The 22,677-nt window shown below is 41.8% G+C and overlaps 2 protein-coding genes across 2 annotated transcripts; both read left to right on the top strand.

Annotated features, from left to right (window-relative positions):
- The first annotated feature begins 1,390 nt into the window (after positions 1-1,390).
- On the top strand, positions 1,391-7,184 carry LOC142301177 (gastrotropin-like). The gene is made up of 4 exons (XM_075342209.1): positions 1,391-1,508; positions 1,856-2,028; positions 5,234-5,323; positions 7,069-7,184. The coding sequence occupies exons 1-4, from the start codon at positions 1,442-1,444 to the stop codon at positions 7,120-7,122; spliced, it is 384 nt and encodes a 127-aa protein (XP_075198324.1). The 5' UTR covers positions 1,391-1,441; the 3' UTR covers positions 7,123-7,184.
- A 7,313-nt stretch (positions 7,185-14,497) lies between these two features.
- LOC142301176 (gastrotropin-like) lies at positions 14,498-22,122 on the top strand. Its single transcript, XM_075342208.1, has 4 exons — positions 14,498-14,631; positions 18,032-18,204; positions 19,524-19,613; positions 21,999-22,122. The coding sequence occupies exons 1-4, from the start codon at positions 14,565-14,567 to the stop codon at positions 22,050-22,052; spliced, it is 384 nt and encodes a 127-aa protein (XP_075198323.1). The 5' UTR covers positions 14,498-14,564; the 3' UTR covers positions 22,053-22,122.
- Positions 22,123-22,677: the final 555 nt, after the last annotated feature.

The following is a 22,677-nucleotide window of genomic DNA, read 5'->3' as shown; positions in this document are numbered from 1 at the left end:
GTAGCCCCCACACTATCATGATCCTCTTAGAAGCCCCCACACTGTATTATGGCCCCTTTTGTAGCCCCCTCACTATATCATGACCCCTTTAGTAGTCCCCACACTGTATCATGACCCCTTTAGTAGTCCCCACATTGTATCATGACCCATTTAGATGCCCCCACACTGTATTTTTACCCCTTTAGAAACCCCAACTCTTTATCATGGCCTCATTAGTAGCCCCCACAATGTATCATAACCCCCTTAGTAGCCCCTACACTGTATCATGACCCCATTAGTACCCCCACAATGTATCATGACCCTCTTAGTAGCCCCCATACTGTGTTATGGCTCCCTTAGTAGGTCTCACACTCTATAATAGCCCCCACTATTTATGAGGGCCTCCTTAGTAGCTTCTACTATTTGTGGGGATCTCCTTAGCAGCCCCCACTATTTATAGGTGCCCTGTTAGTAGCCCCCACTATTTTTGCAGGGTCCTCACACATTATGGCCTTAACACAATTTTAAAAGAAAAAATAAACATCAAATACTTACCTTACCCAGGAAGTCCAGCATTAGACAGCAGCAGGGCCCGGGTAGGCAAGTACCGTGACGTCATTGCACCATGACTCACATCCTGTACATGTCATGGCATTATGACGTCATTGCGTCGCTCTGATTTGGACCTGTCGTTTTGTAGGCTATAGGACTAAAGCGTCCTAGGGCCTACAGAACGGAGAGTGTCAGTGCAGGGAGGTCGAGTCTCCCTACTCTGTTGCAGAGTTTAACTGTATTGGTGCTGAGCAAGCTGATACGGATAAAAGTAGCGGTACCGACAGGTGGGCCCCTCTGTCCCTCTGGTGGCCACTGATGAGGTATCATGTACGATCACACAGTGCATGAATGGGCCATGTAATCCATCAGGAACCTGGCGTTGGGTGATTAGGCACCTGCTATATAGAATTACTTATAAAGTTGAGTAGAAGTAGGAAGTTTTATCATAAATGATGGCCTTGACATGTACTAGGTTATTTCCATCGAGTTCTTTTATTACCGTATGTCATTATTCCTTCTATGTTCATACATTCCCCAGTACCTTTAGCATTTAGAGGGTATATTGACCATATTAGTTATCATCCCAAATCAGTTTATCAGTGCCTAATCACTCACAATTAGGTCTCCAGATAATGAAGCTCAGTTTACATGTCCATAGTTAGAGTTGAGTTGTTTGAACCCGGTTTTCCCCACAGGTCACTAACACTGATTTATCAGTGATTTATCTGCTTGATACACTCTACATTACTCAATTCTTAGATGAAGAAAGATAATTTTGGTGAGAATAGTGGCTCTATCAGTCTTCACAAGGTATATAAAGAAGAGCTTACAGACATTCAGTACTCACTGCTCTTCTGCTTCCCCGAGTCTCCAGTGGAAGGTCCAACCACACCGCTCAAACCTCACCATGGCCTTCTCTGGAAAATATGAAGTCGAGTCCCAAGAGAATTATGAATCGTTCATGAAACTTATCGGTGAGTCTTTTCATTCCATTGCATGGGGCAGGAATAATTTTAGAAACATATACATAAGAAAATTCAAGGAAAGGTGTTCTACGAAACTCAACACAGAAGGTCTTGATGAGCCAAGCCAGACAAATAGTTGGGCAAACTGTTCTCCAAGTTTATTGAGGCCTCTTTAAATTTCTTAAGTCAAGTCTATTGTTCCTATTATCACTATTTTAGTTAAGTGTAAGCAACAATATATTAAGTTTTTCAACTTTTCACCCAAAATTTACATTTTTTGTCTATATCTATACAACCCAAAGATTGGACAAATACAACATCTGCTTTTGTCTAAACAAAGCATTCTTTATTTCTAGGTATCCCCGAAGCCCAAATTGAAAAGGGAAAGAATTTTAAGTATACCACTGAAGTAGTCCAGAATGGAAACGAGTTCACTTGGTCTCAGATCTATCCAGGACACACAACCACCAATAAGTTTGTTGTTGGTCAAGAGTCCGACATGCAGACAATGGGCGGCAAGCAGTTTAAGGTAATGAATTGTTCACCCACTAAGCTCACTCATTGTAACGGTCCTTGATTTCAAAGGACATTTTAGATGATGAGTTCTTTAATTTTGAAGGACTTTTTAGATGATGATTTCCATGATTTTGAAGAACTTTTTAGATGATGATTTCCTTGATTTTAAAGGACTTTTTAGATGATGATTTCCTTGATTTTGAAAGACTTTTTAGATGATGAGTTCTTTAATTTTGAAGGACTTTTTAGATGATGATTTCCGTAATTTTGAAGGACATTTTAGATGATGATTTCCATGATTTTGAAGGAGTTTTTAGATAATGATTTCCGTAACTTTGAAGGACTTTTTAGATGATGATTTGCTTGAGTTTGAAGGACTTTTTAGATGATAATGATGATTTTAATTCTATACTTTCTAAGAGCATAGACAGAAGCCTCATACTGAGTATGTTATTAGGATAACAACAAGAATTGTTCATCAGTTTAACTTTCATCTAGTTTCCACGTCGAAACAGTAGTAGAAGTTAATTTTCAGCTCCGTTGGTCTTTTTGAAGAGTTTGTGGGATATTTAAAGAGACTTGAGAGCAACCTCTGGCGTTGCGTTCTACTGCTTGAATCTTTCACATCAAGTTTGCTTTAGAATATTTAGGAGACTTTGCTTGGTAAAGAAGCCAATTATCCATTAGACCTTTGACTTTTTGTTATTGGACCCATCAGGACTGTTACGGTTAGGATATATTATGTACATGGCCAGAAGGTGTTGACTAAACTGGATGACCCCTTCTTAACATACAGCCATCCCAGGGATTGGCTTATTTCCATGAATCCTGCTTTAGCAAAACCTAACAATCAGGTATATTGCATTACACTTATTCTAATGAATGGACAACCATGGAATGTATGATCATGTCAACGCTGCCAGATCACAAACTTATAGGCTTGGGCATAACTATGACGGCAGCATAGCCAAAGCTTCTACTATGATGTTCATCAGTAAAGCATCCTATTTATATTCAGACATAGGGTGCAGTAAAGGCCTCCTTTTACATTATAGAAAAATTTGCCGGAGAGGGATTTCGTCAGGACTGGCCAACCATCTAATGTGTATAAGGGCTTCCAACTCTATCCCAACAGGTGTTGTCAGGATAGAGAATAATGGGCACATTGCATTTTATTGACTGAGCCTTTGATTTTCCAAGAAGGGATATTGCTGTGGTACCTGTACATTGCAAACGCATGCAAACTTGGCCAAGATGAGAATGCATGGGCATAGGGGAGTCAGGATAGACCAACAATTGTCCCCTTGAGTGATGGTTATGGATAAATTGACTGTGTCTTTAGTCCATTTTTACTATAGAGCATCCTGACCACCCCCATGTTGAGTTCTTTATGCTTTCTCTGCATGATTACTTTTTGTGTTATTCCTGTAATGTCACCTCATATAAACCTGTACATGACAGCAATGTGAGTTGATATACTGTGTGGTAGGAAGTACACGGTGAGCATTTAGTGCTTGATATTCCTGTGCTCTGATATCAATGTGTGAATTATCTCTGTACTGTTCACATCACTGTTTGTATAATTCCTGTACAGTAACATCACCAGGTAGATTATCTCTGTACTAGACATCAGAGAATACATTGTCCCAAATATTGTGATAGCACCATGTGCATTATACTAATATTGTGATATCACTGTGTGCATGACCCAAATATGATACCACTGTGTGCATTACCCCAATATTGTGATATCACTGTGTACATTACCCTAATATTATAATATCACTGTGCGCATCATTCTAATATTGTGATATCACTGTGTGCATTACCCAAATATTATGATATCACTGTGTGCATCACTCTAATATTGTGATATCACTGTGTGCATTACCCAAATATTATGATATCACTGTGTGCATCACTCTAATATTGTGATATCACTGTGTGCATTACCCTAATATTATAATATCACTGTGTGCATCACTCTAATATTGTGATATCACTGTGTGCATTACCAAAATATTGATATCACTGTGTGCATTACCCAAATATTATGATATCACTGTGTGCATCACTCTAATATTGTGATATCACTGTGTACATCACTCTAATATTGTGATATCACTGTGTACATCACTCTAATATTGTGATATCACTGTGTGCATCACTCTAATATTGTGATATTACTGTGTGTATTATTCTAATATTGTGATATCACTGTGTGCATCACTCTAATATTGTGATATTACTGTGTGCATCACTCTAATATTGTGATATCACTGTGTGTATTATTCTAATATTGTGATATCACTGTGTGCATCACTCTAATATTGTGATATTACTGTGTGCATCACTCTAATATTGTGATATCACTGTGTGTATTATTCTAATATTGTGATATCACTGTGTGCACTACATTCTTGATCATAAAGAAGATGTCTCATACTTGAAACCATGGTGAATGACATCTATAGAGAATATGCAATGGGTCTTCACTACCTTATGGGAATCTGTCAGCAGGTTTTTCCTTCTTATCTGAAGACAGCATGCTGTAGGTATTAAAACAGACATGTCAGCAATGCCTCTCTTATCAAGGTACATGTTGTTTACATGCAATGATTGTTTTAGCAACAGGAACTTATTATTGCTCGGACTACATTGTCTCATGCCTGATAGTCTGACCCTCCCCCTGCTCTGATTAGCAGCTCGCTATCTATAGACATTATACATAGATACAATGCTGTGGGCGGGGCAGCTTTCTCAGCTCTGCTACATGACTAAATCTAAAAACCTGTGTCAGAACTGCTGTACATAGTAATCTAAGTGATACATCATTGGATTCAGGATCTCTTTGCCTATATCATTTTGCTCCTGCTGACAGATTTAATGGTGCTGTAAACCCTAAATATTCCAGGAGTTATTTCTTCCTATCTCCCCATACAAGTGCACACTCGTTTGCTCTGGGGGTAAATGTGTTTTTACAGGGTACAGGACATTATCTCCCTTGGGAACACATGGGAGTTAGATTATTTCTCATGGGAATAAAATGATCAGGCATTAAATTTCAACTTGTCCAATCCATCACTGCTCCAACATAGATACAGGGGGTCTGCATACACCTGTCATCATTCCTCATCAAAATAGATGGGCTCTTCTAATGTGTATGGGGCCTTTAGACTGTGGTACAACTGTGACTAATATTTTTTTTGCCCTTACAGACGACTGTGAAATGGGAAGGTGATAAGATCGCTGTGGATTTCCCTAATTACCATCACACTTCAGAAATTGTGGGTGGGAAGCTTGTTGAGGTAAGCATATGCTAAATGCAATTATAATATAGTGAATAAAATATATGTAAAAAAAAAATAAAATATATATATATAATATCTAGTGCCAAACACACCAATTTTATTTGATCTTCATGTGGTCATCAAGATTACTGAGTAATCTCATTTTAATGTTTTGGGTTCTTTATTATGTGGCCTAACTTTATGCTTCGATTATGCATAATAATAATTAGGAATTTTCAAAAATAAGTTATATTAGTGTCAATGTTGATATGTATAGTAGTGCGAGGTCGTAGACGAGGGCGGGGGTTTGGCTTCGGATACCCGGGCATGCTACATGAAATCTCTGGTCCTGGCTGGGTGTGTGGACTTCGGCCATGTGTGCTGCATATTGCCGTTGGTGTCGGCATGCCAAGACCAGATGATGACTCACACACACAAGGAGACCCAAAGTTCTCTTTAAACCACAACTCTTTACTGGACGGTTCATTGTCATTCGCAACTTTACACTCCAGATATCAATCTTCCAGAACATTGCATATTCAAATTGCATTTACAGACACAGTCCAAATCCCCTCTGGGTTCTGTCCGATCTAACCGGGATGGAGAGTCCTACTGCAACCCAGTCCAGCGTTACAGCTCCCACTGTGACAGTCACTTTCCCTTTCTGCAGTCTCATGTCTGGTCTCAGGGGGCCCATAATGCCTAGAGAAAAGCTTTGCACACCCGGACATCTAGTGGGACACGACTCGGTTGGTTGACTATACAAGACGCCAGTAGGGTTTAACCCAGTACCTTGACGATTAAGGGACCTGGCCACTAGAGATTTGCACCAGTAGAAGTCACCCAGTACCTTGACAGTTAAGGGTCCTGGATGTAAGAATTCCATCCTCCGCCTCCTATACCCTGGAGCCTCTCCATCTGAAAATCAGGCTCTAGTCACAACGCTACTCATATCCTGTGGCTCTGTCCAAACTCAAGTTTCACACTATCTTGTCTTCTGTCTCCTTTGCTCTATTGCTCTATTGCTAGAAACCACCCACTGTATGCAACCTTCACGACTGACTAAACGTCTGTGACATTCACTCACTAGGCCGTCACTGTCTCCATCCGAGGATCAGCCTCTAGTTACAACGCTGCTCACACCCTGTGTCTCTGGCCAAACTCAAGTTTTGTGCTATCTTGTCTTCTGTCTCCTTTGCTCCATTGCTACAAACCACCCACTATATATGACCTTCATGACTCACTATACACCTGTTACATTTGCTCACTATGCCGTCACTGTTTCTTTTAGAATGAACCATCCTTTCCCTGTCATCTGACCCTTCGCGGTGAGCTAGTCCCAACATTAACAGTTTCTGTACCTGCGGTCTGTTGCTGGGCAGACCTAACCTTTCACCTACATTATTACTCATAACATTATATTACCCTACAGTATCACATCCTACATGACCTATAACACTATGAATATTATATATTACTCCCTTCAAACACTATACAGGAACTCATTACATTTCACATGGCACCTCACATCTCAGTATTTACAAAAGACGCAAGACATAATTCACATTACAGTACTTGACAAGAGAATGATGCGATTGGTGTCTTTAGGGACAGGAACACGCCGACCATTGTCTACCACTCTTAGAGATCCTCAGCACAAGCTGGTCCATGTCTTGCCCTTTAAGGGTCACATTCTACATGGATGTAAGATGGGAACTTACTCATGTCCATGTTGTCCTAATCTATTTTGCCTTCTTTTACAGACCTCAGTGAGTGGAGGAATCACCTTCAAGAGGGTCAGTAAGAAAGTGGCATAAACTCCAGATTTCCCCTTACTCCTCCTATACCTTTCACATAATAAAGTTGGTTTGCATTATAATTGGTCTATTTTCTTTTATTCTTGCGCGCCTACAACATTTTAAAAAGCAACATATAAGAAATAGAGCATTTTCCTAATATAAAGTGTTTGTCATAAACCTCAACTTGTTTGTACTATAAAGGGGCTATATATGTAGTGCAGAGGTAGAAGTACACATTCAGCCTAGAGAAACTCTTCTGACCCATTTTGGCACTGATGTTATAAATGGCGCACAGTAAATGGGGGGAGCGGTGACAAATTTTGCATTGGACCCAAAAGCTTTAAAGGGATTGACCACTATTAGCACAACCCCTTCTGATTCCACTTGTTTCCCCCAGTTAAAATATAAGACCCAGTACTCACCTCCCGTTCCAGCGCTGTTGTGACATTTTGACGTAACGGGAGTCCCGCGGCCAATCAGTGCCAGCTTCTCTCCACGCCTTTGGATCAAATGAGTTAATCAAGAGGAAGTGATGCTACACCTGCCACTCACTTCCTGTTGATTGCCCATTTAGTTCTAAGGCGTGGCGAGAGAAGTTGGCAGTGATTTGATGCGGGGCACAATGGTATGTGAGCCCAGAATTATGATTTACCAACAGTGCTGGAATGGGAGGTGAGTACACGGTCTTTTATTTTAACTAGGCAAAAAAAGTGGAATCAGAAGAGGGTGATCTAGTAGTGGACAACCCCTTTAAGAGTTTTCCCCATTTTTAGAAGTTGTCATCAATCAGTGGGATAGAGTACAACCAGTGGAACCCCCACTGATCCGGAGAACAGGGCTCTTCTGTGACCCAATGGAGAGCTATGCCTATACACACCATCACTCCTTCCATTTTCTATCAGATAATGAATGGTGTAATGGCCACATATATACTCACTGTTCCCTTCAGATGACACTGCAGAGTCCTGGTCTCTGGATCGGTGGACCTCCACGATCGCTTATACAATAGATAGATGTTAATTTCTAAAGCTGGAAATAACCCTTGAAGTTATAGGCAGTGTTATACATAAGATGCAGAACAAAAAAGATATGTGGGTGGTCTCTGATTCCTGAAGAGTCAGGCAATCCTAGCGTGATTGATGTCCAACTAGTTGGATATGTCACATTTTCCTTGAACGTCTTCTTCCAATTTTCTTAAAATTATCAAGTCTTTGTAGGGAGGGCTATGTGGGGTCCATTATTCTGTATGGAGGGCTATGTGGGGCCCATTATTCTGTATGGAGGGCTATGTGGGGTCCATTATTCTGTATGGAGGACTATGTGGGGTCCATTATTCTGTATGGAGGACTATGTGGGGCCCATTATTCTGTATGGAGGGCTATGTGGGGACATTATTCTGTATGGAGGACTATGTGGGGCCCATTATTCTGTATGGAGGACTATGTGGGGCCATTATTCTGTATGGAGGGCTATGTGGGGTCCATTATTCTGTATGGAGGGCTATGTGGGGTCCATTATTCTGTATGTAGGGCTTTGTGGAGCCCATTATTCTGTATGGAGGGCTATGTGGGGTCCATTATTCTGTATGGAGGACTATGTGGGGCCATTATTCTGTATGGAGGGCTATGTGGGACCCATTATTCTGTATGGAGGGCTATGTGGGGTCCATTATTCTGTATGGAGGGCTATGTGGGACCCATTATTCTGTATGGAGGGCTATGTGGGGCCCATTATTCTGTATGGAGAACTATGTGGAGTACATTATTCTATATGGAGGACTATATAGGGCTCATTATTTTGTATGGAGGAACATGTGGGGCACATTATTCTGTATGGAGGGCTATGTGGGGCACATTATTCTGCATGGAGGGTTATGTGGGGACATTATTCTGTATGGAGGGTTATGTGGGGACATTATTCTGTATGGAGGACTATGTGTGGCCCATTATTCTGTATGGAGGGCTATGTGGGGCACATTATTCTGTATGGAGGGCTATGTGGGGCCCATTATTCTGTATGGAGGACTATGTGGGGCCCATTATTCTGTATGGAGGACTACGTGGGGCCCATTATTCTGTATGGAGGGCAATGTGGGGCACATTATTCTGTATGGAGGGCTATGTGGGGCCCATTATTCTGTATGGAGGACTATGTGGGGCCCATTATTCTGTATGGAGGACTATGTGGGGCCCATTATTCTGTATGGAGGACTACGTGGGGCCCATTATTCTGTATGGAGGACTATGCTAGGCCCATTATTTTGAATGGAGGGCTATGTGGGGTCCATTATTCTGTATGGAGGACTATGTGGGCCTCATTATTCTATATGGAGGACTATATGGGGCCCATTATTCTGTATGGAGGAATATGTGGGGCCCATTATTCTGTATGGAGGAATATGTGGGGCCCATTATTCTGTATGGAGGGCTATGTGGGGCCCATTATTCTGTATGGAGGGCTATGTGGGGCCCATTATTCTGTATAGAGAACTATATGGGGCCCATTATCCTGTATGGAGGGCTATGAGGGGCCCATTATTCTGTATGGAGGGCTATGTGGGGCACATTATTCTGCATAGAGAACTATATGGGGCCCATTATCCTGTATGGAGGGCTATGAGGGGCCCATTATTCTGTATGGAGGACTATGTGGGGCCCATTATCCTGTATGGAGGGCTATGAGGGGCCCATTATTCTGTATGGAGGGCTATGTGGGGCCCATTATTCTGTATGGAGGGCTATGTGGGGCCCATTATTCTGCATAGAGAACTATATGGGGCCCATTATCCTGTGTGGAGGGCTATGAGGGGCCCATTATTCTGTATGGAGGGCTATGTGGGGCCTATTATTCTGTATGGAGGACTATGTGGGGCCCATTATTCTGTATGGAGGGCTATGTGGGGCCCATTATTCTGTATGGAGGGCTATGTGGGGCCCATTATTCTGTATGGAGAACTATGTGGAGTACATTATTCTATATGGAGGACTATATAGGGCTCATTATTTTGTATGGAGGAACATGTGGGGCTTATTATTCTATATGGAGGTCTATGTGGGGCACATTATTCTGCATGGAGGGTTATGTGGGGACATTATTCTGTATGGAGGGTTATGTGGGGACATTATTCTGTATGGAGGGCTATGTGGACCCATTATTCTGTATGGAAGTCTATGTGGGGCCCATTATTCTGTATGGAGGACTATGTGGGGCCCATTATTCTGTATGGAGGGCTATGTGGAGTACATTATTCTGCATGGAGGGCTATGTGGGGCCCATTATTCTGTATGGATGTCTAGGTGAGGCCTAACATTCTGTATGGAGGGCTATGCTAGGCCCATTATTTTGAATGGAGGGCTATGTGGGGTCCATTATTCTGTATGGAGGACTATGTGGGCCTCATTATTCTATATGGAGGACTATATGGGGCCCATTATTCTGTATGGAGGAATATGTGGGGCCCATTATTATGTATGGAGGGCTATGTGGGGCCCATTATTCTGTATGGAGGGCTATGTGGGGCCCATTATTCTGCATAGAGAACTATATGGGGCCCATTATCCTGTATGGAGGGCTATGAGGGGCCCATTATTCTGTATGGAGGACTATGTGGGGCCCATTATCCTGTATGGAGGGCTATGAGGGGCCCATTATTCTGCATAGAGAACTATATGGGGCCCGTTATCCTGTATGGAGGGCTATGAGGGGCCCATTATTCTGTATGGAGGGCTATGTGGGGCCCATTATTCTGTATGGAGGGCTATGTGGGGCCCATTATTCTGTATGGAGGGCTATGTGGGGCCCATTATTCTGTATGGAGGACTATGTGGGGCCCATTATTCTGTAAGGAGAACTATGTGGGGCCCATTATTCTGTATGGAGGACTATATGGGGCCCATTATTCTGTATGGAGGGCTATGTGGGGCCCATTATTCTGTATGGAGGGCTATGTGGGGCCCATTATTCTGTATGGAGGGCTATGTGGGGCCCATTATTCTGTATGGAGGGCTATGTGGGGCCCATTATTCTGTATGGAGGAATATGTGGGGCCCATTATTCTATATGGAGGACTATATGGGGCCTATTATCCTGTATGGAGGACTATGTGGGGTCCATTATTCTGTATGGAGGACTATGTGGGGCCCATTATTCTGTATGGAGGGCTATGTGGGGCCCATTATTCTGTATGGAGGACTATGTGGGGCCCATTATTCTGTAAGGAGAACTATGTGGGGCCCATTATTCTGTATGGAGGGCTATATGGAGTACATTATTCTATATGGAAGGCTATGTGAGGCCCATTATTCTGCAAGAAGAACTATGTGGGGCCCATTATTCTGTATGGAGGGCTATATGGGGCCCATTATTTTGTATGGAGGACTATGTGGAGTACATTATTCTATATGGAAGGCTATGTGAGGCCCATTATTCTGTATGGAGGAGTATGTGGGCCTCATTATTCTATATGGAGGACTATATGGGGCCCATTATTTTGTATGGAGTAACATGTGGGGCTTATTATTCTATATGGAGGTCTATGTGGGGAACATTATTCTGCATGGAGGGCTAGGTGGGGCCCATTATTCTGTATGGAGGGCTAGGTGAGGCCCATCATTCTGTATGGAGGGCTATGCTAGGCCCATTGTTTTGTATGGAGGGCTATGTGGGGTCCATTATTCTGTGGCGAGGACTATGTGGGGCCCATTATTCTGTATGGAGGACTATGTGGTGCCCATTATTCTATATGGAGGACTATATGGGGCCCATTATTTTGTATGGAGGAACATGTGGGGCTTATTATTCTATATGGAGGTCTATGTGGGGCACATTATTCTGTATTGAGGGCTAGGTAGGGCCCATTATTCTGTATGGAGGACTATGTGGGGCCCAATATACTGTATGGAGGACTATGTGGGGCACATTATTCTGTATGGAGGCTTATGTGGAGCCCATTATTCTGTATGGAGGGCTATGTGGGGTTCATTATTCTGGATGTAGGATTATATTATGCCCATTATTCTGTATGGAGGACTTTGTGGAGCCCATTATTCTGTATGGAGGGCTATGTGGGGCCCATTATTCTGTATGGAGGCTTATGTGGAGCCCATTATTCTGTATGGAGGACTATGTGGGGTTCATTATTCTGGATGTAGGATTATATTATGCCCATTATTCTGTATGGAGGGCTATGTGGGGCCCATTATTCTGTATGGAGGGCTATGTGGGGCCCATTATTCTGTATGTAGAACTATGTGGTGCCCATTATTCTGTATGAAGGGCTATGTGAGGCCCATAATTCTTTATAGAGGACTATGTGGGGCCCATTATTCTGTATGGAGGACTTTTTGTAGCCCAATAATTGGTCTGGAGGACTATTTGAGGCTGATTATTTTGTGTGGAGGACTATGTGGGGCCCGCTACTAGTTTGGCCCACGACTATGTCCAAGTTTTTAATTTTGGCCCTCTGTGTGTTTTAGTTTGACATACCTGTTTTATACCTATGTTTTATATAACAGCTGATCTGCAGATTGATGAACAAGATAAGAGATAAGAAGATCCTAGATAAGAAGATATATTATAATATTTGTGATGATGGTAATTTCAGAAATTAGAAAACATGAATGCAGGTTCAGGCAAAAGATATACTTATTTTTCAATTCTAGATGTGAATTAAGACATTTTATTTGTTCTGCATTGTGTCTTCTTCTATTACTTTTCAGTAAAGGTTAAGAGCAGTAATCTTCAATCTGAGGCTTTCCAGCTGTTAGTAAACTATAATTTCCATCATGCATGGCAGGGGACCTGGTACATCCCTGCAGGGCCAATGATTGGTTTTAATGACAACAGCGCAATACTTAGTTTTTTTTCCGTGGTGGCGCTGTTGCTGAAAAAGAAGACTTACTGCTAGGTTTTTCCATGGATTACGCTACATCCCTATTTGGGACACCCTGTGATTGCCTTGGTTTCAGGCATTTACGTCTAACAAAAATGATCTTTGACTTCAGTTCTTAACTTTTTGCACCTTGATAAATCTGACCCAAACTACACCTTTAAAAGGTTTCCTTTTTGGACTAATAAACTGATAATTTTGACAATAAGGTGATCAAAATTTTGGAACTTCCAGTCATCACCTCTAGTTTGTGGGGAAAACAGAGCCCATATACATTAGAGAACCCAACAGTCTAATATGTAAGTACACATGATGTCGGGGGAAATAAGGATTCGGCATGCTCGATTTTGGATGGCAAATGCTTTTATCATTGGTGAGATGATCCGCCATTAGAGGAGTCTGGTAGAGACACTCTTGTAGAGAAAATCAAAATGCTCTTGTGTATAGAGGAGTCAGAAGAGATAGCTGCTGGCCCAACAATCGGCCAAACTATCAATCATCTAACAGCTATCTATTGTGTATGGGGCCTTTAACTGTAAAATTACCATAGAGCACCCCCACATTGGGAGTTAAGTCATACACAAGGCCATTCACATCAATAGTGTCACAATTCCTCTTTGCAGAGTGTCTTTCACATTAGGAGATTCTCTGCTGTGTTTTCCTGAGCACTGAGCTGACAGGTTGATTGACAGCACAGGATTCCATGCAGGTTCTGGGAGGTGCTGATTACTCAGGTGTTCCATCTTCCTGATAATTGCTCTACTTCTTTACTGAGCATGCTCTCCCAGAACCTTCCAGTCGTACATTCTGGTTCTGTAGTTGTGCTGTTGGCCTGCGTTTCCGCATGTGTTCTGATCTTTGTTTCTTGACCCCGGACTGCTGTTAGACTCCTTTCTGCCCGCTCCCTGTTCTTCTCTTGAACTCCTGGCTTTGGACCTCGGTCCATTACCTGACCACGTCTCTGTCTTCTCCCTGAATGTATTACGTACTATCCTGGAATTCTGAGCCTTGGATTGTAACCTGACTATGCTTCTGTGTATTCCCTGTGTCCATACGTGTCCTCCTGTTACCTGACCCCGGCTTGCCTTACTACTCTTTCGTCTGTACTATTTTGTAAGTAGTGACTTGCATTACAAATAATTGTCTATGTCATACAAGACAGGCCAAAATATGAGGATCCGGAACTTGGGTCCTCAGAATAATCTAAAAAAGTATATGGGTTTTCTAAACTCAAACATTCACCTATTTGTCTCCTCTAGACAAAATCTGCCACTCCAGGAAAACTAAAAATTATTTCTGTCTAGTTGGATAGATTTTAACCACGGTAATCAAATATACATAAGACTGTAAAATTCCACTAACTCCTTAGTTGATTGTTTTACAGCTCATCGAACCTCACCCTTACCTAGAGGTCAATAACACTCATTTATCAGATTACACAAGTCAGTGATGTAAGAATATCCTATTGAAGGCAGGGCCACAGATTATAAGGAATATAAGGAGGAATCTCAAGCTTTTCAGGACTCACTGTTGAGTCCATCCTAAGGTCTGTGCCTGCAGCAGTAACATCACCATGGCTTTCTCTGGAAAATATGAGGTTGAATCCCAGGAGAACTATGATGCCTTCATGAAACTCATTGGTGAGTTATCAGAGCTATATTTATTGCTTTTAGATTTTTTATAATGCATTGGTTCCTGTCCTGGAAAATGTCTTATAGTGACCAAATTTCATGACATGTATAATGTAAACGTTATGTGAAATCTCTTATAGATGTCCACCCAAAATTGTGTCGAATAGACCCAGTTAGTATTGAGCTTCTGCGAAAACCAATAAATAAGCCCCTTTTTGTTAAATAAGTTACTCAATTTTGGTCAAAGCTACTATCATAATTTATATCCAACTGAACAGATAGGTTGGTAATGAAACCATCTTTGGTGGCCAAAGAAAAAGGTTGATAATGAAACCATCTATGGTGGCCAAAGAAAAAGGTTGATAATGAGACCATCTATGGTGGCCAAAGAAAAATGTTTATAGTGAAGCCATCTATGATGGCCAAAGAAAACAGTTGATAATGAAACCATCTATGGTGGCCAAAGAAAAACGTTGATAATGAAACCATCTTTGGTGGCCAAAGAAAAAGGTTGATAAAGAAACCATCTATGGTGGCCAAAGAAAACATTTGATAATGAAACCATCTATGGTGGCCAAAGAAAAAGGTTGATAATGAGACCATCTATGGTGGCCAAAGAAAAAAGTTGATAGTTAAGCCATATATGATGGCCAAAGAAAAAGGTTGATAATGAAACCATCTAAGGTGGCCAAAGAAAAACATTGATAATGAAACCATCTATGGTGGCCAAAGAAAAAGTTGATAGTGAAACCATCTTTGGTGGACAAAGAAAAAGGTTGATAATGAAACCATCTATGGTGGCCAAAGAAAAAGGTTGATAATCAGACCATCTATGGTGGCCAAAGAAAAAAGTTGATAGTGAAACCATCTTTGGTGGCCAAAGAAAAAGGTTGATAATGAAACCATCTATGGTGGTCAAAGAGAAAGGTTGATAGTGAAGCTATCTATGATGGCCAAAGAAAAAGGTTGATAATGAAATCATCTATGGTGGCCAAAGAAAAAGGTTGATAATGAGACCATCTATGGTGGCCAAAGAAAAAAGTTGATAGTGAAGCCATCTATGATGGCCAAAGATTAAGGTTGATAATGAAACCATCTTTGGTGGCCAAAGAAAAAGGTTGATAATTAACACTAGAACTACTGAGGTAGTCATTTTGACTACTTTGCACCATGTATTTCTATATAGGTGTCACGAGTCCAGTAGTTCTAGTGTTAAACCATCTATGGTGGCCAAAGAAAAAAGTTGATAATGAAACCATCTATGGTGGCTAAAGAAAAACGTTGATAATGAGACCATCTATTGTGGCCAAAGAAAAAAGTTGATAGTGAAACCATCTTTGGTGGCCAAAGAAAAAGGTTGATAATGAAACCATCTATGGTAGCCAAAGAAAAAGGTTGATAATGAGACCATCTATGGTGGCCAAAGAAAAAAGTTGATAGTGAAACCATCTTTGGTGGCCAAAGAAAAAGGTTTATAATGAAACCATCTATGGTGGCCAAAGAAAAAGGTTGACAATGAGACCATCTATGGTGGCCAAAGAAAAAAGTGGCTTGTGAAGCCATCTATGATGGCCAAAGAAAAAGGTTGATAATGAAACCATTTATGGTGGCCAAAGAAAAACGTTGATAATGAAACCATCTTTGGTGGCCAAAGGAAAGAGTTGATAATGAGATCATCAATGGTGGCCAAAGAAAAAGGTTGATAGTGAAACCATCTATGGTAGATAGAGAAAAAGGTTGATATGAAACCATCTATGGTGGCCAAAGAAAAAGGTTGATAATGAAACCATCTATGGTGGCCAAAGAAAAAGGTTGATAGTGAAACCATTTATGGGGGCCAAAGAAAAAGGTTGATAATGAAACCATCTATGGTGGCCAAAGAAAAAGGTTGACAATGAGACCATCTATGGTGGCCAAAGAAAAAAGTTGCTTGTGAAGCCATCTATGATGGCCAAAGAAAAAGGGTGATAATGAAACCATTTATGGTGGCCAAAGAAAAACGTTGATAATGAAACCATCTTTGGTGGCCATAGAATAAGGTTGATAATGAAACCATCTACAGTCATCATGAGCATGAGAACAGTAAAAAACCATGATGACTGTAAATTCAGTTCCAGCGGCCAGAACGATCAGCTGATCGCCCCGGCGGCCGGCTGTGAACGATCAGCTGATTGCTCAGAAAAGCCGTCTGCCAGTAAAACAGTAAAAAAAATAAATAAATAAAAAAAAATGGATTGTTGTTTTGCAGCATCAGTCACATCAGTTGTGCCACTATCTGCAACGCATTCGTTGCATCAGTCACACAACTGATTGTGACTGATGCAAAATAACAGAAGTGTGAACTTAGCCTTAAGCTGGTGTCACACACAGCGACAACGACAACGACGTCGCTGCTACGTCACCATTTTCTGTGACATTGCAGCGACGTCCCGTCGCTGTCGCTGTGTGTGACATCCAGCAACGACCTGGCCCCTGCTGTGAGGTCGCAGGTCGTTGCTGAATGTCCAGCTTCATTTTTTGGTCGTCACTCTCCCGCTGTGACGCACACATCGCTGTGTGTGACAGTGAGAGAGCGACGAAATGAAGCGAGCAGGGAGCAGGAGCCGGCGTCTGGCAGCTGCGAAGCTGTAACCAGCGTAAACATCGGGTAACCAAGGGAAGCCCTTTCCCTGGTTACCCGATATTTACCTTGGTTACCAGCCTCCGCCCTTGCTGCCAGCGCCGGCTCCTGCTCTGTACACATGTGGCTGCAGTACACATCGGGTAATTAACCCGATGTGTACTGTACCTAGGAGAGCAAGGAGCCAGCGCTAAGCAGTGCGCGCGGCTCCCTGCTCTCTGCAGTGTGACATGTAGCTGCAGCACACATCGGGTTAATTAACCCGATGTGTACTGTACCTAGGAGAGCAAGGAGCCAGCGCTAAGCGCGGCTCCCTGCTCTCTGCACATGTAGCACAGCGACGTTATGATCGCTGCTTCTGCTGTGTTTGACAGCTAAGCAGCGATCATAACAGCGACTTACAAGGTCGCTGTTACGTCACAGAAAATGGTGACGTAACAGCGACGTCGTTGTCGCTGTCGCTTAGTGTGACCCCAGCTTTAGATGTATGTAGTTGGCATGAAAACCTCAATTCATACCACCTAAAGACAAAGACATTAATAAAATTATAGATCTTATTAGGTCCCCCTTGTCTAGGAAATCTTCGTTAGTGAGAGATCACCTTTGTAGCTACAGTAATTTCCAATCTGGGATATAAATAAAGATCCTGAGCAGAGGATCCTCCTTCTCCATTAACTCAACCAAGGGTCTATACATACTGATTATCTTGGGGGTCAATATTCTTTGATAATTACATTTTACAATCAGGATATACTATGATATACATATATTGATTTTTTTTTGTGATAGGAATTCCTGAAGAGCAAATTGAAAAAGGAAGAAACTACAATTACACTGCAGAAGTCGTTCAAAATGGAAATGACTTTACCTGGTCACAGATCTATCCAGGATTTACACTCACCAATAAATTCACTGTTGGCCAAGAGTCAGATCTAGAAACAATGGGGGGCAAGAAGTTTAAGGTAAGCAAACAATGGATGAGTTTGAGTTTGTTCTAGAAGAACCAATTGTCACACTAGGTATGGGGAAGTACCATGCATACGGCGACAGAGAAGGGAAACACTGTGTCTAGGGAAGGGGAGATGGTGACCCCTGACCAAACCTTCTGCTGGCTCCTGGCTCCCTTGACCGCCCTAGATAGGTTACGCACGTATGCTCCGAGCAGGATACCAAACCCTGACTGACTCTAGAACTGGGCGCTAGGTAGGGAATAGATGCGATGAGTGCTTAGTCAACCCTAGTAAGCTCTAAAGAAGACACAGGGAGCACACACACACAGGGGAAAGTACATAAATAACTTATCTCCAGGAAAATCAGGGAGAGAAACAGAAACAAACCACAAAGTTTCTTCAGATGGATACAACCCCAACTGCTTGCATTTAGGGACTGTGTAGGTTTCTAAGTCTATAACCAGAAAAGAGCAAGGGAAAATAAAAGTATTCAAAGACACAAGGGAAGAGCCGATGATTGACAGCTGAAAGGCAAGGAAATCCAAAGGGTCCTAAAGAGAAAGGGATAAACCCCAAGCAGCAACCTTCTACTACAACACAAGACTGTCTGTCAAGCGTGAAACACCTGTGACACCAATAGAGACTTCTTTCCTACCTCATAAACCTAGTCAAGGATTGGCTAAATAAATTGTACGGTTGTATCATCTCAAGAAAGCCTAAATATTAAAGTTAACAATGTACAATCCGAATGTAGAGCTGGTCAAGAATAGTTTACCTATTCTTCTACCATAGGGGGGTGGAGTACGGGTCATCCCAATTGAGAAGGTATCACTTCCTATAAAGTACAGTAAATAGTTGATCTGAAACAAATATTTTTTTTTATACGCACAGAATATTTATGCTATTTAAGGGCTTTTTAAAGATGTTGTTCCATCTACATCTACATCTACACAACCTTCTTGAAGAGTGGGTCTCCAGAAAGTCAACAATCTTTGTGCCCACTCTCTGCTTTGATTCAGGTTTCATGACCTAATCTATCAGATCTAAATACCTATATGGGATATATGGAAAGGGTTGTCCAGATGGGCTTATCTACAGAGTATGCAGATGTAGTAGACTCTCCAAGGGCACAGTGCCCAATGGGGTCTATAGGAACCTCTGTCACATAAGAAAGACACCAATAGTGCATATGGCATAAGAGGGGGTTCTTCTATAGATTTTGCACTTAAACCTAGGAGCTTCAAGGTATGTCTCTAATTAGTATATTTAGCAGTCTATTCCTGATATTTTTTGTTAAATCTGAGAAACTAAAAATAATTATTTCAATCTAGGCAACCGTCCGACAGGAAGGTGGTAAACTCGTTGTGGACTTCCCAAAGTACAGTCACTCTTCGGAGATTGTTGGAGGGAAGCTAGTGGAGGTAAGGCAGTAGATAACATTCCTCCTTGTATCTCTTATCTATCCCCAGACATGGTGATATCTTATCATTTTTTTTACGATATGTAATGACTACCAGATGTCTGCTAACATGGACAATAAATGATATCACCATAAATGAGATAACTTCATGATAATATTAACGGGAAAATCCACCCATGTGGAGCTTCATGCCTTAAGTAAACTGTACACATGAGATGTCGGCCAGCCAAACGCTGCTTTGCCTGATCGTTCTCCTGGAAGCTATCTTGACCATCATCATATCTTGACTTGACCTCCATAGACAGGAGCACTCACTCGGTCAAGAGCTCCTATCTTCTCTATCAGAGCTCTTTAGTGTTCACTTATCTATGGCACAACAAAAGGATCAGCAGTCCAAAATCGGACATGTCATATCCTTAACTACCCCAATAATTAATAAAGTGTGGGCTGAATCTGTCAACATTGGCTGGTCTGGCCACCATTAATCTAATGTGCTTAGAGCTTGAAAAATTGGATTAATGTTGGATACATCTAATGACTTCATGAGAACCGGTCAACCATCTAATGTGGTGGTGCCTGAACTCCCTAATGACAGATGTTGGGGAAACAGAATTAGGCAGTTGGTTTAAAAAATTCCCATTTTTTTTTGGTTTTCAAGTAAGATATGCTGCTGCTAGAATTGTCTGTCAACTCTCCACACAGAACACATGAACACTAAGGTGAACCGAGTGTGCATGTGTTTGGTGGAGTTGGGAAAGTTGGAAAAACATGAAAAATGTGTATGGCCAGACTTTTTCTTTACGCGGCTCCCAGTGGCATAACTAGAGTTCAATGGGCCCTGGTGCAAAATTTGGACCTGCTCCCCCCTTTTGTTAATCAGATGTATATATACATTCAGTATTCTAAATCCTATAAAGACATACGAGTTGTCCCCCCTATAATGTAGTAATGTCCCCCACCCTATTCTAACGTCCCCCATCTTGGGATCATTCCTCATAAATTTGTCCCCCATCCTGGTATATATGCCCTCCATCCTGATCAGTATTTCCCTCATCCTAGCATATCTGTCATAAATCCTAGTATTTATGTTCCCCATTCTAGCCCACATCCTAGTGTATGTATAACCCCATTCTGGTCAAAATGTCCCCATCCTGGTACTGTATATATGTCCCCATCCTGAGTCCCTACTGGTATATACTGTCCCCCCGGTTGGTATCACATGCCCCCCTCCTGGGGCCCATCTGGTGTATACTATCCCCTTGCTGGGCCCCTCCTGGTATCTACTGTCCCCTTCCTGGTATCTACTGTCCCCCTCATCGTATATATGTCCCCATCCTGGTAAATATGTCTTCATTCTGTCTAAAGCAAAAAACAACATTGTACTCACAGTCCTTGTCTCCCACGGTGCGCAGAGTCCTCCTGTGTAGACAGCGCACAGTGGACGACAGCTTTCATCAGTGTCGGTGCTATTGCAGTGCATGACATCATTGCCATGCGCCGCCTTCAATCACTTGGACACAGATGAAAGCTGCCAGCTTCTGTTTGGCCAGCAATGTGTATCGCAGTACAGGGACCTGATGCGTCTCTGCAACGCAATGCATTTCAGCTCGATGTGCAGCCTTGTATGCACATCCAGCTGAAGGAGGGACTGGGTCTGGCAGGCTACCTGCACCCTGGTTGCGGTTGCGATCCCCTGTGGCCCCTAGCAGCTCCTCTAAACAGCATATGATCTTCATAGAAAATTGGTCCTATAGGGCTCTATTAGGTTGGATTCTGACATAGGGAGTCTCAGGGACATAACTGTTATATTTGGTGAAGAGGTCAAAGACGCAAAAGGTGCCCAAAAAGTCTCATTGGCCCATATGGGAGATTATAATATTAAACACCTGTGATAGTTGGGGGTCTTGTTTTGCATTGGAACCTATGAGCTTCAAGTTATGCCCCTGGGAGCCCAGAGTGGATATTGTCAAAATTATTATGGCATTTTCTACATAACGTCTAGGAAACATGAACATAACCATAGGAGATAGCAGGTGATTGAATGGAAACACATATTAAAAACAGCACGTGATGGAGTGTCCTATAGAAAAATGTGTATTTGGGGCCCCAGTAACTTTAATTTACACCCAGTCATGGGTCCCAATGCAACAGCTCTAATGGGGCTCCCAATTATTTAAAGTCTTTACTAGCATTGGACTTTTCATATGGGCCAAAGAGACTTTTTGGCCCCTCTAGGACACCAGGGACCTGTTGTGAGGAAATATTCAACTTTAATTCCTTTCCATTCACTTGTAGCAAGCAGAGATCTTGAGATTTGTATGGAATTGAATGCAAGGTATACCAATCAGATCCTTTTAACTTCATTTTTACTTTTTCTCTCTCGTAGACATCAGTTGCCGGAGGACTTACATTTAAGAGAATTAGCAAGAAGGTGGCATAAAGTGGTGGAGATCAGCCTGTCTGTGGAGCCATTGTTTTTTTTAAAGCAAATAAACCATTTTATTAATGAATGACTTCACTATTTATTTCCTTTTATGAGTTACTGTGTTTAGGCCTCATTTCAGGCCTCTAGTAAAGCTCTGTAAAACGCTGTTTCCCATAGCAACCAATCAGAACTCAGCTTTCATTTTCCCAGAGCTGTTTAAAAAATGAAAGCTGTGCTGTGATTGGTCACTATATAGGCAACAAAAACAGTTTTCTCTTAGACAGTTTAGATGTTTGCCATTGTTCCTGGAGGATGATAACTATTTTATATGATACAGGATATAGCATTAATGTGCCATATGGCAGCACTTACATTGCTAATTCAATTGTAATTGGGTTACATTATCGGCCTAGATATATATAATCTAGACACAAAAAAAACTGACGGCACTCCCAACATGCAGTCTGAACAGGTGCAAAACTGAACATGACATATAATGACGAAAAAAGACAGTTGCACTCTGACATGCTAAAGCATGCAAACCATGAATTTAAGACTATAGATATACATTACTGTTTAAGGAAATCTAAGAAAAATTGAGATATTTAGCATACAAAATTGGCCATTTCTATATCTGCCC

Source organism: Anomaloglossus baeobatrachus, chromosome 4 (assembly GCF_048569485.1).
Source record: "Anomaloglossus baeobatrachus isolate aAnoBae1 chromosome 4, aAnoBae1.hap1, whole genome shotgun sequence".
Classification (NCBI taxonomy): domain Eukaryota; kingdom Metazoa; phylum Chordata; class Amphibia; order Anura; family Aromobatidae; genus Anomaloglossus; species Anomaloglossus baeobatrachus.
This window is presented reverse-complemented; position numbering and strand designations above follow the sequence as displayed.